Source organism: Harpia harpyja, chromosome 1 (assembly GCF_026419915.1).
Source record: "Harpia harpyja isolate bHarHar1 chromosome 1, bHarHar1 primary haplotype, whole genome shotgun sequence".
NCBI classification, from domain to species: domain Eukaryota; kingdom Metazoa; phylum Chordata; class Aves; order Accipitriformes; family Accipitridae; genus Harpia; species Harpia harpyja.
The window spans coordinates 86,270,465-86,286,935 of NC_068940.1; the positions used below are offsets into that span (position 1 = coordinate 86,270,465).

General features: G+C 36.5%; 1 protein-coding gene across 15 annotated transcripts in view; it reads right to left on the minus strand.

Moving 5' to 3' along the window:
- TRDMT1 (tRNA aspartic acid methyltransferase 1) overlaps positions 1-16,471 on the minus strand; it is a 41,975-nt gene that overhangs the window by 11,741 nt on the left and 13,763 nt on the right. For 5 of the 15 annotated variants that reach the window (XR_008237470.1, XR_008237473.1, XM_052803407.1 and 2 more), the window contains exons 2-6: positions 8,792-8,901; positions 7,668-7,744; positions 6,109-6,180; positions 2,213-2,278; positions 613-682 (exon numbers count right to left, since the gene is read on the minus strand). Coding sequence is in view for 13 of the 15 variants with exons in the window: in XM_052803407.1 (XP_052659367.1) it covers positions 613-682; positions 2,213-2,278; positions 6,109-6,180; positions 7,668-7,744; positions 8,792-8,901 (395 nt within the window). In the remaining 2 variants the exon portion in view is untranslated. The other 10 variants (XM_052803462.1, XM_052803441.1, XM_052803473.1 and 7 more) reach the window with 5 other exon arrangements.

The window sequence follows — 16,471 nt, forward strand, 5'->3', positions numbered from 1 at the left end:
ATGATTTCTTGGGACAGGTACTACCTGTTTTCTAGACAAAAGCAAAATGGTGTCTTCTTGCCTTTTTGAACAAGCAATTATAAGTCATCTAACAATGAAACAAATGCACCACAACTGGTTTTCAAGCTACCCTCTATCAGCATCTCTCAGGTATATACAGCACTTCACTGATTCCATTTAGTCTTGCACAATTCTGAAATCTCTCTCAACTCTTTTTTCAGTTGCCAGGGAAATATGCAAACAAGGCCCCTCCTCCCACAAACACAGTCACATTTTCTGTGCTGGGAAATTCATAGGCATCAGCACTTCTGAAGCAATGAGGCTCCTGCAGGGAAAACCACCTTCCTGGTCATGGTGTAAATCCATGCCTTCTTAAAAAATATCAAATGGTAGCAAAGCAATATGGGACTAGGATCTGAACAATAACAGCAGTATGATTATGCCAGTATACTGGTAAGAAATCAGAAGTCATGCCACATGACTTTCTCATTCAAGACTATCTTCAGCTCTGGGCACAACTCTCTTTTCTAATACAATAGATCATTTTCAAATGTTCTTGGGCTCAGTGCAGTTTGAACAGTTAAATAACATTAGAGCATTTTTAGTACTCACACAGGTTGGAGACAAGAGAAATTCTTGATATTTAAATCCACATGTTGCTAGCATTCGCAGGAGTTCACTTCTGGCAGTAAAAAGAATCAAAAAGCAATTACTCCCTTCGTACAACCTCTAGGCCCTTTTTTATCCTAAATAAAAACACATTGAAAGCAAGAGCTTAGGTACCGAGACATTCAGCACATTCAGTGAAAGAACTGGACAGACAATTACAGCTATGAAGTCATCCATTTCCGAACTTGAGGAGACAACATATGAAGTTCAGTGTTACTGTAGCCAAAAATGACTACTACAAATTCACAGGTCTCTCACACCTACTTTGGTGCAAACACCTTCAAAAATATCCCACCTCTAGGACAGTACTTATAGTGTGTCAACAAGGAAAATAATCAGAGGCCAAGACATTCTCTTTATTGTGAATTATAAAACAGGAGATTAAAACCACTACAAATAGCTCACTACTTCCCTCTGTTCACATACATGGCATCAGCTAAGCCTCACAAAAGGGCTAACTCAAGGGATGACAAAAATTGGTGGCTTTCATAATAACAGTGAGGTAGGACTGTACTTTATAAACAGTGGAAAAATCACTGAAATGGAAATCTTCTTAAAAAGACTTGTCTCTTCTATTCCATGCAGACTGCACTAGGCTGGAACTATACTAAAAGCATAAGCTGTGACCTGTACCTGGTACTGTATGTGACACTGCACCCCAAGTGTCATATGATAAAGCAAGCATTCTGACTGGGGTGTTTTCTGAACTACAACTTGTTCCAAACACTGGCCAGCAAGGCATAGCCTGGGGAATTGCAGGATCTACAGCAGCAGCCTGCACCTCCAGCGAAGTGTACACATGTTCACAGAGGACTGCCGCACACTTAACCACTGGGCGTGCTGAACATGTCTCCCAGCTGCCTGCCATATTCATTAAGGAGCATGATGTGCAGGCTGGCTGCTCTCTTGGTGCTTTAAGGAATGCTACGGAAAGATCCTACTCTATTCCAGCAAGAAATGAGAACGAAGACCGCAACCCCCTCTCTCCTGCTTTGCCCACAAGAGAGGAGAATGCTCCTGCTGTCATTAGGTAACCTTACTGACAACTTTCCTCTTCCACATTTCAGACAAAGATTATAAAGAGTCTTCATACTACATCTCTGGACCATTTGATGGCAACCCTGAATGACTGATCATCTACTATTACCAAAGGTACTGAAGAAAGCCCCTATACTGTACTGTGATCTTAACACAAGATACCACAAGCTCCTGTCATGGATAAAAACCCAAAACCTCTGAGTGCTATATCTATTGTTATTTTTCTTTGAAAATTAATATTGACTCTTTCCAAAGGACACAGCATTATCAAATGAAATCAATGGAGTCAACTTGTTAAAACATATTTTATCTGCTTAGAGAAATAAATAGTTATTTAGCAAGTTCCTTTCACAACCTAAGATTTTCATTCCTAAATTAAACAGCTGCTAGCTGTCCCATCTCACTATTTTGTTAACTTAAATTCTAGGAAATAAAAATCCTGCCTTCCCCTTCTAAAGAAAAAGTGATTTATTAACAACTAAAACCTGCATAAATTAGACTTTACCTTGCAAAAGAGGATTCAAATCCTTTAACATTTTCTAAAAGTAGGTATTTTGGAAGCTTCTGAAGCCTACAAGGAAAAAAAAAAAAAAATCAACAAATCAGAGTAACAAGATGTAAACTACATTATATTCATCCACGGATTTGTTTAGTTACGAGAAAGATCAAAGTATTTCCACATCATGCTAGCTGTTGAAGTTTAGCATCCTTACAAAAATGTACCTCAACTTCCAAGATTGCCTAGATCAAATCATTCCCAACTGAATTAAAAATGTGGACTGCTGGTAATTATAAAAAGCAACAAAACCTACTTATGTTCAGATGGACTGCTGTACCCCATGCACGTACTTCTGAAAATGCTTTACCACTGTCATTTCCTAAAGCATAATATTATTACTGAACAGATTGAGTATGTAATAGGAAGGATAATTGTCGGGGGAAGAAGATCACTATTTAGCCATGGAACAGAAAACTTTTATTTTAAAGTGCTTAAACCTGAAATCAGTGTCAAAATGTCACATCAACTTTAGCGGTAACACATGAGAACCAGTATTCATCTAATTGCTTTAAGAAATACGACACGTTTAGAGCTCAGACTGCAGATACTCTCAATTTTCTATACTTAACTTTTTCATTTTGAGGGGGGGAGGGGGGGGGGCGGGGGAAGGAGGTTCCTGAAGTTTAGCAAGATCAGTGCAGAGGTCTGGAAAAAGGCTCATTCCAAAACAAGCATATTAAATCTCTGGAGAAGGAACATGCCCAAACTGTGTCAGGGACTATTCTAACAATTTAGAAGCATAGATGATTCAGATTCAAGTCTCTGGGAACATTCCCTGGCACTGATTAATTCTCTGGTAAGGCTAATGTAGACATAGTATGCCTGTCACACATTGGGATCTCAGAACGGCATATAGAAACAGGATACTAATGCCACCAGACAGCAGCGCCATGCTTATTTAAGTCAGTAAGTGACTTTGGACTTCCACTGCTACAAATCACAGCAGAATTTGTTTTAGCATGTTCTTAACTACCATCAATTAAAGACATTCAAATGAAGAATTAAAGAACTAAAGCATTTCACAAGCAATTGGAAAATGTACAAGATACTACATCAAATTTAAAAATACTAAAAATAACAGTAAAAAAAAAATTACTAAACTGAAAAAAGCAGAGGCAGCCAAATTCCCTGCAAAGGAATGGAGAGTATATCTGTTGGTATGTTTACCCACACTCAACATCATCATCACCTAGTATGAAACTTATTTTTAAAGTAATGAATCCAGAGCATAGCCTAAAATACAAGAGCTCATACAGGATCAACAGATCACAAGACAAGTAATCACTATACAAAGAGTATGTGTTAAGTACTTGGCAGGTATTAACATTACAAATGTGTCTGTAGAAGTAGTGCTTTGATGTCTTAGCATTAGATTTCCATGGGTTATGGCTTGGACAGGATAAACAGACAGTATCTGGACCATTTGGGTCAGACTTTGTTTGCTGGCTGGGTGCTCCAAGGATTTCCCAGGTCTTTCCAGATCTTGAAACTGGCCTTTCCTTATCTCTAATATTTGTCTTCCCAGGCTATCTTTGAGCCTCATTTCAGTGACACTTCATTATAAAAGGCTGAACATCAGGTAGGAACAGCCAAGCCAAGGGATAAGAAATTATTTTATAGTTTCTATAAACTGAACGCATGCCGTACCAATTTAGAATGCAAAGTGATAATTCCTATATTAAGAATTTCCCTTTTTTGGGCTGAAATACTCCATGTTCAATGTCTGGCAAACATGTCATATCCAAAAAATACACAAACACTATCTCAGTAAAACACAAATCTATTGGAACTGAGAAACTCTGCGGAAGCCACCATAACATATTGAACATATTACAGACTGCTTACTAAGTACTCCCTCAAGAAACAACCTGCCCAAGGGAGATAAGGGACATCAGCAGGGTCTCATGGGGTGTTGAGATAAAGTGCCACAGCCAAGCCCAGCTCCTTTGCATCGTCATGACGAAAAACATGTGTCCTACAGTGTCTGAAGTTTTGGTTTTGAGAAGGAAAAGCTTCTGCCCGTTATCCAGCTAAGCCCACAGCAACCAGGAAGCAACATTTCTATATTAATGCATAACAGTGTCCCAAAAGCAGCCAGCCTCTTAACTGTGTCTCAGTTTAATGGAAACGAATACTGTGGTCAGGATTCCCTTAAAGATAAGTAAGGTACTATTATTCTGACAAATTATGAACTTACACACTATCTGCTGTTTTTAATTTATAATTTTGAAAGGTCAGTCTGGAGGACTGAGTTACATTCCTTGTTCCAGAAAAGACAACCTTTGCAACTTTTGGAAACCCACATTATCTCCCTATTTTTGTGTCTCTGCTAGAAGCGGGGGACTAATAATAATCTTGCTTTTTACCTATTAATTGTCTAACTTACAAGGCTACAGAATCTCTATTGTGTTCTGTTTTGTGTTCCCTGCCACCGACTTCTTAGGTGATCCCAGCCAAGCCACTCAGCCCTTCTGTGCCTGTGTTCTCTATCTGCTCATGACGAGGGCAAAGAGGTAGTCCCATTTAATGTTGCTGGCTGCAAAGAAGTTGTTTCTGGAAGAAGGATGAAGACCCTTTTCTCCCAGTGTTAACAGCAGTTGGAAAGAAAGGCTGCTGTTGGTACTGGTTTCCTCCTGTGCAGAAGGCATTCATTAAAAAAACAAAACAAAACAAAAAAACCCCAAAGACCCAACCAACCAAAAAACCCCAAACAAACAAACAAACAAACAAAGGGACAGCCAAACCTCCCTTCATCCTCCTCCAATTCTGAGAGCAAGATTAACCAATGAAGGAACATGTAGAGAACAGCTGTCCCAGTCTCCAGCAGAAGCAGGACTGCCAGAAACAGTAAGCGTCTGGTGGACTGTAACTGATGCAAATTCCCACGCTCATGCCAACTGGTGCCCAATGGACATCTCAATTCAGAAGCAGAGATTTCTGCTGGATAATCTCTCTAAGCAACTGCTTGCTCCACTTCCCCAGGAAGGGTTCTTAGCGCTATGCATCTCTTCCCCAAAAAGACTACAAGCATTACTTGGAGCAGATTTTAACGTTCTCAGTAAGAACAATTTAGGCAGCAAAACCCACTTTGTTTGGATTTACTGTTTCAAAATTTAAGGCATAAATAATACAAATAATTACAGGTATTTTATTAGGAACTGGGGTCTGACCAGGCAAAAATAACAGATCAACACAAAGACAATGCAGTGCTATTTGAATTCTTTAGTATTACTACTCAAAACAAGAGATTGTACTACAAACCAAAAATACACAATCTGCCCCAAGATATCTAGAAGCAGCACCAGGAAGACAGAATAGACACTTTAAGAAAGAATGGAAGGGGACGGAAGATGTATCGTATTGTGCAGTCAATAACATATTTAAACAAACTTTCAAATGTTACCTATTCAAAAGGTGACTAAATGTTGAATCAAAGCTTTTTTAACCCGGTATTTCAAACAATTTTCATGTTTCCACAATGCCCATTAGCAAATTATTATATTGCCTACTCCCACTTCTACATAAAGTCAGTGCAAGTTTGACGTTGAACTGAAGATAACTCAATTTTTTTTCATTTATGATACAGCCACAGTTTAAACAGACACACAATAAAAAGAAAACCAAACCATGAAAGCATATACAGTAACTATGAGATGATAATGGCATTAGTAAAATACAAGTATTTCTAAGTTACATATGATCATGTGAAAACAAACAAGTAATACAACACAATACTAGTAGTACCCCTGTAAAACATCATAGATGACTTGTCCCGCTGAAATATAAAAGACCTACTTAGTTACAACAAAGGCTTAAGAACTGAGGTAGAAGTTCATTTATACCTTGGAAGAATATCAAGGATATAGAGAAAGCTCTTTGTCCGTGGATCAGATATATCACCTTGCAGGCCAAGTCTAAGAAAGAATAAAGAAATAATTGTATATTACTTGGAGCAGTCTGACATTTGACTTACATTTTTCTATAGAATGCTGACACTTTTTGCTTTGAGTTTCAAAAAGGGATTCTGCAAAAAGCATTGTGTACAGACATAAGGACCTGCTCACAGAGGCAGTGTCCTAAGAAATGCTCTGAGTAATGAAAGTCTGCCTGCCTCTGGAATCCATCAGCTCACAGCAAGGTTAAAATTGAAGCATTCAGTAATGAAATCCACTCCCCAGTCTGCAACGCATTTAGCATTCTGGTCTTGTCCAGCAAACCCCTTGAACATACTTGGCTCTGAAAGAACAAAAAAACCCCACTGGGTTCCTGGGAATAGCCCGCTATTTTACATTAAATATATTAAATTATTTCTATGAATTAAAGCCTCAGTGCTCACCATTTAGCAGGATTGAGCCCCACGCAAATAACTTTGTAATCAATTTTGCAACATTAAACTGGACAGCTCATGTAGGTTATAAAAATGATAACACAATATAATGATTCCAGGCCTGTGTTCCCCTAACTTATACTTGTGTTAGCTCTTAAAAAAAGAATAAAGCCTTGGTAGAAGAGCTTTAGTGTGTCTCTAAATTAATTAGTCATACACAGTTTTTTCTTTTCACTGTATTATTAAAAAAAAATTTTTTTTTGAAGGAATGATTGCTATATATATATCATAGATTTGCACAAATACATTTTTATAGACCAGCACCCTTCTAATCTTAGACCATTCAATAACACATACTTTCTCACACAAGCAGTTTCATCACCATCAACAGACTTTTTCATGAAGCTACTACTTTGCATAAGTACAGTTACTAGAATCTTACCTCCACTGGTCACGGCTGTCAAACGATATGAATTTGAAACTAATTGACAAATAACATCTCAGTAAATTCTGTTCTTAATCAGCAAGACATTTCTCTATATCATCCACAAAATCATTTTAAAGCCATTATCCTCCTAGTCTTGGCTAAAATAGAAACATTCCTCAGAATAAACTATTTGTGTGTGTGTCCAATTTTCAAAGTACAAACAAAACTAGATTACACTCAGTCTCAGGCAGAAGTGAGAAATTCCAAACCTCCTTCTTTTCCTGAGTTGCCTCAGGAAAAGATTAGATTGATATTTAAAGGGAAAGGAACCACTCCTAAACAGCAGAATCTTTGAATTTCACTATTAGAAGAACAATACAGTATGCAAAATAGGTGCTGTAAGAAACTTACTTAATTTAAATTGAATTATGATATATACTACAAGAAATGTGATCAATTATTAAGATTGAAATTGCTGCATTTCTTTCACTTCAGTAAACATCACGGTGAACAGAACTACAACATTTTTGCTTAAGAAGAGAAAGGTACAGAGACGAACCACACATAGTTTCATTCTTGAGAACATTTCTCCTTTAACATTACATACTGTAATAACTGCACTTTTCTCCAAAGTGTGCTATATCTACCTTGTAAATGGCTGACAGGGAGGACTCATCAAAATCATATCAAAAGATAATCTGTCAAATTCTTTCAGTGTTATTCCCTGAATAAGGAAAAAAATAGAAGAACGTTGAGTGTTGTAAACTGTATGAAACTCTCAAGTCATCTTTCAGTTCAGACTACCCCTCTTACTTCCACTATATGCTTCACCTAGCAAAAAACTACCTAATTGCTCATTTGACCTCATAATTTCAATCTTTTCTACCTTGGCAAACCATACAATGAAAATATGCATTAATTGCTTTAAATACAAATCAAAACCACTAATGACGTTAGCATCTATACATAATCATGAGGTTTTTACCTACTCATTCTTTCAGAAGAGGCGTGTAGTTGTTCTTTCAGTAGATCACATCAAAATACTGACTAGTTATTTCTCCCCATCCCTCCTCCAAATAAAGTATCCTTATTCAGATATGAAGTCTTTGTACATCAAAACTTTGTACTTAAGCTGGTGTCTTAAAGCAAATTCAGTATATTTTACTGTCATGTTGTAAAACTGTAAAAGAAGATTAAGAAGTATACTGCAATTTCTACCTAAATCCAGGCAAAACAACACACCTAGTTTGCCCCTCAATTATTAAAACAGAATCCAATTTTACCTAGTTGTTCTTCAAATAATTCGGAAAAAGGACAGAATCCCTGAAACATTTGATCTGTTGAGCCCACAAAAAAATGTCACTGTCCCATCCAGTATATTTTCTTGTGTTCTACTGAGCTCAACTATATCTACAAAATGAAGGCATGCCTCCAAGTAATTTAATTAAATTCTTTCAAAATACATGAAAATATTTTTTTAATCTAAAAATATTTTTTTGTCATTCCTTTATTGGTGGTAAACATTCCTCTTGACATTCACGTAACCTTTCTTGATGCAGCCGTCAAGACTTTCAGGAAAAGACTGCAGTGTGAGTATCACTCTAACTTCAACAAGCAACCATAGCATAAGAAATCGAAGTTATTGTAAAACTGCTATATTCATAACAACATAAATTAAATCTTTTTGTTTCTCTTGTTACTAATAAGGACAGTGAAGACAACTTACTTCTACAAGTGCCAGACTAGAGTAAAAGAGACATTCATTACTCACCTCAATTGTCTTTGCCCATAATGGTGTCCTGGGAAAGTTGTGCTTATAAACTTCATTGGCAAGAGTGTTCACATCAACAGCAGCAACAACTTCTGCAGATGTGCAGCTCTCTAAAATTAAAAAAAGAATTTGAAAACTGTAGCTTCTCTTTACTACTCTTGGAAAAAATGCATTTGTTCAGTTGCATCACAGCTACGCTCAAAAATAAAAGGGAAAGTACATGATCAAACTTTGCTGTGTTGCCTTTAAAACTTTATATGAAAAATATACCGTGTTTCTAATTGTATGGCCAGTACTTGCCTTCCTTATATATCCAAAAATGGAAGCTAATTGCACACAATTTGTGGAGTCACACATAAACTCCAAACAGGGCGCATCTCTACAACGTTCCCACCTGCACTCAGCTGGTCTCTGTGGCCACCAAGTTCCTCAGCTATAGGAACACATCCTGAGTCAACCTGCTGAGTCTCCCTGCCACTGCCTGAGCCTCTCCAGCCACTGACAACTTTCAGGAAATAAATGTGTTATTTTACAAGTATACTACTACTCATTGTGAAAAACTGGCACCAATAAATATGTTTGAGGTATGTCTACTCTTGCAATAAAAATTTAAGAAGTTGCCTGAAAAACATTTATGCTTATATTCCAATAAAACCTTGGGCCTTGAACACAGCTGCTGCTTCCTTTGAGTTCAAGGTCCCCAAAATACCAAATGCTTTGAAGGACAACATTTGGCAGCTCCTCTTCTCTTGATATCAAAGGAAGTACTTCTGGATACTTAGAGGTGTTATTGAAAAGAAGAGATCACAGTGTAACAAATCTACTGACAGCTAAAATCCTGAAAAAAAATACACTTAAAAGAATGTAAATAAGCAATGGTTAATTTATAGAGTAATAGAATAATACGTTCTACAGAAGCCAAAGACATAAAAAGAACAGTGTTTAAACCACTGCTCATCATGTCACACTATTTATTATTACTAGCCACAATACCTTCACTGAGGCTTTTTATCCACAAAGATAGGCTGTGGTCACCGTTACAGCCACAGGCAGAAAACAGTGATCATACATCCCAATATACACAACCAGTTTCAACCACCAGGAAATTTACATTATGATCACCATTACAAAGCCCCAGATGAAACAGGTGCTTTTAAAAAAATCTTTTGTAAACCAAAAGAAACAAGGCAAATAGCCACATGCCTTTGAGTAGTCTCACAACACGCTCAAGTAACACATTGACAAATGACTTTATAAGACATCTTATGAATTACTGCTAGTCAGCTAATTATTTACAGTTTGAGAGGATGAAAAACCAACTATGATATCCCCAGTGGATTTAATTTTGAGTGATGCAGTTATCACCCATCTACTATCTTTCAGGTTTTCAAAGTCATCTTAGTCAAAACTAAGATGAAAGAGAAATCTGGGTATTGGAAAGGCTGTAGCAAACATTTTAACAAAGGCCAGCCTGGTTCTCCTGGGTTTACTTGGTGCACAGTAAGAACAGGAGTTTCACAAGAAAAAGATTTAGAGACAGCTGCCCATTAAGGGTCAACCTACAAATCATTATTTGCAGTTACTGTCTTGACATTTTGACCATCAATTTTAACTAAAGTATTTAATACAGGTGTATCCAGGAGGACAACAGAATGACTACACCTGAGATTACAGAACAGGTATGTTAACACTGACATCTAGCATGAAAAGAACGTCACCTTAGCAGGCTGACTGTCCCAATTTACAAGCATATTCAAAACTCAACACTTTCATCTTCCTAAAACAAAGCTGTAACACCTAAGTAATAGGAACAAACTTCAAGTACTGTTTAAGAGAATGCTCTTCTCATTTATTCTTTCAGTTCTTAGAACACGTTGTCCTGACAAGCTGATCCTTAGGGTGTGTTCCAGGCACTCCAGAAGAAAAAAAAAAAAAAATTAAAAAAAAAATCAAGAACTCAAATTATTATCTAAATTAACATATAGTTTAAAAATGACAATTGGAAAGGCAGGCAGTGTGCTTTCTCTCACAACTCATGATTCAGACACTCACCCATTTTACTAACATCAATTCAATCTCTCCTTGCATACATACATGAAAAAAGAAGTACTTGGGATTTGCATCAAGGGACTTCACAGGCCGAAATACTGAAAGAGAGGACATAGCTAACAGTAATTTATTGAATCCCCCTGCGATACAATGTTCAGTCTAAATCAGAGACGTTAATCTGCATGGAAAAGGGACAGGAACTTTTCCTGAGCTATTCCACCCGACATCCTCTCTTCCCAATTCAAAGACCTGATAATTTTTTCAAAGCTTCTCCTCCTTTTCACTCAAAAGCTGTGGCTCACTTGGGAGTTCCTGTTACAGAACAGACTCCCTCTAAAAGCTGATTAAGTGTATTTGTGTGGAAATACCCTGGAAACGCATGAAGGAACTCGAGCAGACAAGCAGATCTCACACATCCAACCTAACAAAGAAAAGCTTGTGTAAATTTCAAACAATGCAAAAATGAAACATTTTTAAAGAACTTCTCCTCCTGAAATTTAAATAACTTTGATGTCAAACTGTGATATTCCATTTTGCTATAGCAATTATATTTATTACTTGAAAATGACTGTAGGAATGTATCATAAAAAAGACAGAAAGCAGAATCTAAAAAAAACATAATCAAGACTGTATTTAACTATCCTCACTGACAAAAGGCACAAAAGCAACTCAGGAATATGAAAATGCCCCTGAATTGCTGACTTAGTGAGATGTTAAATCAACTCCCCAAAATATATAGAGGAACTTCATTACAGAAACAGACACAGCTCTGGAGACTTTTTTTTTCCCCCCAAACAAGTACATCCAATTTTCAAAAAACAGCCATTTAATAGAATTACAACTATGCAGAGAATAACTTCATTTTATGCAGACTAAAGAAAAATAATACACATTTTCTAAGTGAGATTAAGTAGCTGTTGGAATACTTGATTTGCAATACTCCTCAACACCACAGTTTTTGAACTGAGACTTCCAATTTCTGAATGAGATGTTGTAGCTCAAAAGGAAGCCACAGACATGATGGGGAAGTTACTGAGGGAGGTCTTATGGCTTATTTTTAGGCAGACTATAATACTCTCACTTGGCTGAAAGCAGGTGAACTCAAATTTAGGAATCCTATTAGGAAAGTACTGATTTTGCACTTGAGTCTTAAAACCTCTAGCATCCACGTAGCAGAAACTCTTTAACTGTTATTTAAATTGCCTAAAGAGGCAGCAATCAAACTTTGGGTCCCTATTCTCTATTTTGTTGTACTCGCAATAGTCACTCGAGTGAAAGGGATGCTGCTGTAATGATTGGAAGGTGTGGCATATGAAACAAAGGAAGATGGGATGTGTGCAATAGCTTCTGATTTGGAAAAAACAAACCCAAAGCGTGTCATCTTCAAACATTGAAAATAAAGTTTCTGACATTACAATATCTGTCCTTTTCCTCTTCAGAATCAATTCCTTTGTCATGTGTTTCTAGCAGACCTAAAATTAACATAGATCTGTTTATATTCACCACTGTACTTTTGTAATAGAATCATCAATGTCAGCAGAGCACATGAAATACATGGTGTTACACCAAGGGCAGAGCCTGGCAGATCCCAGCATATTGGAAAATCAGAGCCAGAATAATTATCTATTCTAACAGGTATATGGAAACAGATGGAAAAGGGAAGATTAGTCACATGTTTTGTCAGTCCTGTTTCCTTTTAAAACAGAGAGCAAACTTTAACTTAGGAGTCGTCAGCTCTTGGCTGAAATGATTAGGCTGAACTGTCCATGGCTACAGTCAACAGGACTATCAGTAAACTTGATACTTGCTTCCTGCAGGATACTTAGTAACTTTTTTCACTGCTCTATTTGTACAGGATTTGTTAATGTTCAGCCTTACAAACCATGCAAATTTACATTATAGCACAACTGGCACCATCCTGTGCTATGAAGAGCTATATTTTAGAGAAGCAATACATGAAAGTGAGTTTAGGTTTAAAAATTTGCTCAAACTGGCAATATTTTTGTTTTGCATTGTGCTCAATCCTAAAGCTGCTTGCTGGTTTTGTCTCCTTTGCGTCTCCTCCTGAGATAGCTATGCTTAGTGTCATTACGCACACCAGTTTATTATGCTGTGCAGTTCACAGAGATAATCAAATAAAATGAATAAACAGAGATGACAGAGTACAAGAGACTCAAATTCTTAGTCTGTAAAATTGAAATATAACAATTGCAGAGGAAAAATATCACCAACTTTAGCACTGCAAAAATCACGTGGTTTTTTTTTTTTTTAAAATGTCCTTTCACTTTTCATGCGCGGAGCCTTTTTTCAGTAACCTGGCAGATTACAAATGCTCGTGGCAGAGACCTGAAACCCATTTTTCATGGGAAAACTGCCTAAATTAATAAACCAGTTTAAGTTTGTTTTGGTTGGGAATGAGGAAGAATAGGCTGTTTGTCTGATGAAAAGTTGCTAAGGAAATGAATTTGTAGCCATAGGTTTTCTAAAAATAAAACACTTTTTCACTGCAGAAACTCTGCATCTTATATATATATATATGTGTGTGTGTGAATGTATTCCTTATATAAAGTATCATAGGTTTAGACATACATGATCTAAACATCAATCTTTATAAATGTTGCAAAGTTTGGAGCATAGGGCAGGAAGAAAGAAATGCACTCCCATCCCTTAGCTGCCTCAATCTTTCAAGAGTGTGAGTATGAACAGACTCGCCGACTTCTGACCTTAATCAAGCTCAACTTTCTAAATCATATCTTTTTGCATGCCTTTGCTGTTAAACTTAAAATACTATTATACAGCATTCAAAATCTAAAACTAGAAATTCTGCATATGCTGAATTATCTACAGCTAAAGAAACAACACAGAGCTAGGCAATCCCCCAAATTTTTCTTTTTCAGTTTTGGACTGAAATCTAAATTCAGGAACAGCCTTCTTTTCACTGTCAAAAAGAACCTGATTCAACTACGTAACTATGTACTAATAACTTCTACGTTCATAGACAAACACTTATGAGAGAGTATAAACTTCCGTGAATTTATTAAAACTCAATTATTTCTTACTGTAGGCAAGGACAATCTCAAAACCAATTGCATACTACTTGGTGCCAAATGCATTCTACTTTTAATGACAGCTGCCAAAACAATGAGCATCCTCATCCAGCAACACCAAGTATATGCCATCCTAAAACTAAGTTTATGAAAGATCACAGACAAAAAGGCTTCCAGGTAGAAAAGGCAGTGTCAGATTTCCTGGCAAATACCTATTTGCCAATTGAAAACATTGGCAGCTTCAAAGAAAAGTAGAAAGTTGGACCAGCTCTGCTAAACATAACTGGCTACAAAACTGGCTCCATAACACAGCCAGGAACCAACACTGAGCCAGAACTTGCCAGGACTGCAGAATCCCTTTTGTAGAACAAGTAGCTTTCCTGGGGTGCTGCCACTGAAGTATTTCATGCTCGCTCTCTCTCTTCTACATGTTTCTATTATTTTTCTTGGCTGTATAGATCCACTAGAAACCATACCAAGAAAATAAAGTATTATACGTAATCTTCATCTCTCGTGTATCTGGTTTATGAAAGCACTGGCAAAATGGAGGGCTTGCTTTCAAGCTTCAGATTTATACAGAAGAAAAACCTTCTAATATTTCTGTACTTGATTTAAATGGAAGATGCCAATCTGCCACTTGCTAAATGATATCCAAAAAATTGTATCAGAAACATTTTCAAATAACATGGTTTCATGTACACATATAGGCCTAAAACATATATGAAACCCTGTTATTATATACAAAAAGTACGTACAGAGGAACATTCACTTTTTTGTTTGATTTCCACATAAAAGCAAACACTTAAATCCCCCTTGACTTTACTTTGTTCCTTTATAAATTGTATAAGAAAACTGAATCCAGATGTCTGAGAGACTTAAAAAGAGAAAACAGCAGAAAGGATCAAAATGCCTGACTCTATCAGTATTCCTGAATGTAATTCAATTCATCAAAACCAGTTTTATATAATGACCTGTCATTAAATACTCAATTCAGTGCAAATTGCACAGAACCCTTTTTCTTCAAATTGCCTGATTATTAGTTTTAACAACACTCAAACCAAGATTTTCATCTAGAAGTATACGGTTTGGACTTTTTCGAAGAGAACACAACGCCTGTGGGCCGAGTTCTCATATGCTTCCCAGAAAAACAAGCACCGAGATTCGAAAAAAAAGTTAAACCAACTGTAATGCAAATAGCATTGTATCTATATGCTTTTCAAATTTCAATTGGTATTTAACAATTTAATACCATCTAGGGTAATTTACACAGATAATTTAAGTCTCCTCTTATACACAGTCCCTTCATCTGCTTTGGCTGGTATGACTACAAAAGAATCTGTGTCTCACTTCATACTCGATATAATTTCTTCAGTCAAATATAACCCAGAATAACAGAAATTAAAACATGTACTGACACTGATGCAGTTGTTCAGCAAGTTCAGAAACAGTGAGCTTGGCAATAAATATACCTTTTTGGGAAATAATACAAGGGGTTTGGTTAATTCCTTCACCCTCCAAACTACACAAGATACAAATGTGATATATGCTCTCAAGCCTTCATATGCACAGTAACTATCTACTGGATACAAGTTTACAGTATTCTGATAACCTTCTAAGGCTGCGTTCCCAATATACCCATTCTTTTAAGTGTTTTGTTGTGTTGTAAAGGACACTTTCTTAGTTAGCCATCCATAGGCTATCACATCTGGCATTACAATTTATTAACTATTGCAGAACACTACCAAACATTCAAAAGACATCTATTATTATGTTAAGAACAGAGATAACATTCAGTAAAGATTTGTTACATATATACACACACCAACACATGACAAATGGCTGAGTGAAGGACCATGGTGTAGGCTAAGTTTCAGGAACCAGTCCACTTTCTATGGAAATATGGAATTTGTCTAAAACATGTAGATAGTTCCCCATCACTTCACAAACCAGACTACTAGAAAAGTAGAGTATTACTACTACAGCTATATACACAACATACAATGTCTAACACTCTTTCTTCATTCCACAAAGACTCCAAAATCTGCACTTCCATACAAAGATATATTTTGTTCTTAATAATCTAAGGATGTCTCTGGAAATAAGGAAAATGCATCCCTACAACAGGCAGTTAGGATTATTTATAGTAACAATGTAGGTACGTATTTCGGTATGTCATGTATTTTTACATATTATATATATGTAAAACATATATACACATTCAGGTAGAAATTAGATAGAAAAAATGTTGCACTGCCAACTGTGAGTATGTTTTAAGTCAATGAACAACGCTAAATGGATTCTACTCTGTAAACATAACCTTTTAATATTACTCAGCTCACTGGAAAATTAACAAGATAAGTTTTCACCTGATTTTTTATGAAAATGCTCTCTGTTGTAAATAGAAGGGCTGCTAATGCTTATGAAGGCTGAAGTATTTGAAGAATTGTAGGTACAATTAAAATTATTATGGTGATTCTCTTAAATTACACATTTTTTTGTTGAAGCCTGTACTTCGAAGTAACAAGGCCCAATGTACTTTACAAAGGAGATCAATAGAACTAGCTCAATTATTTATTTGGGGAAG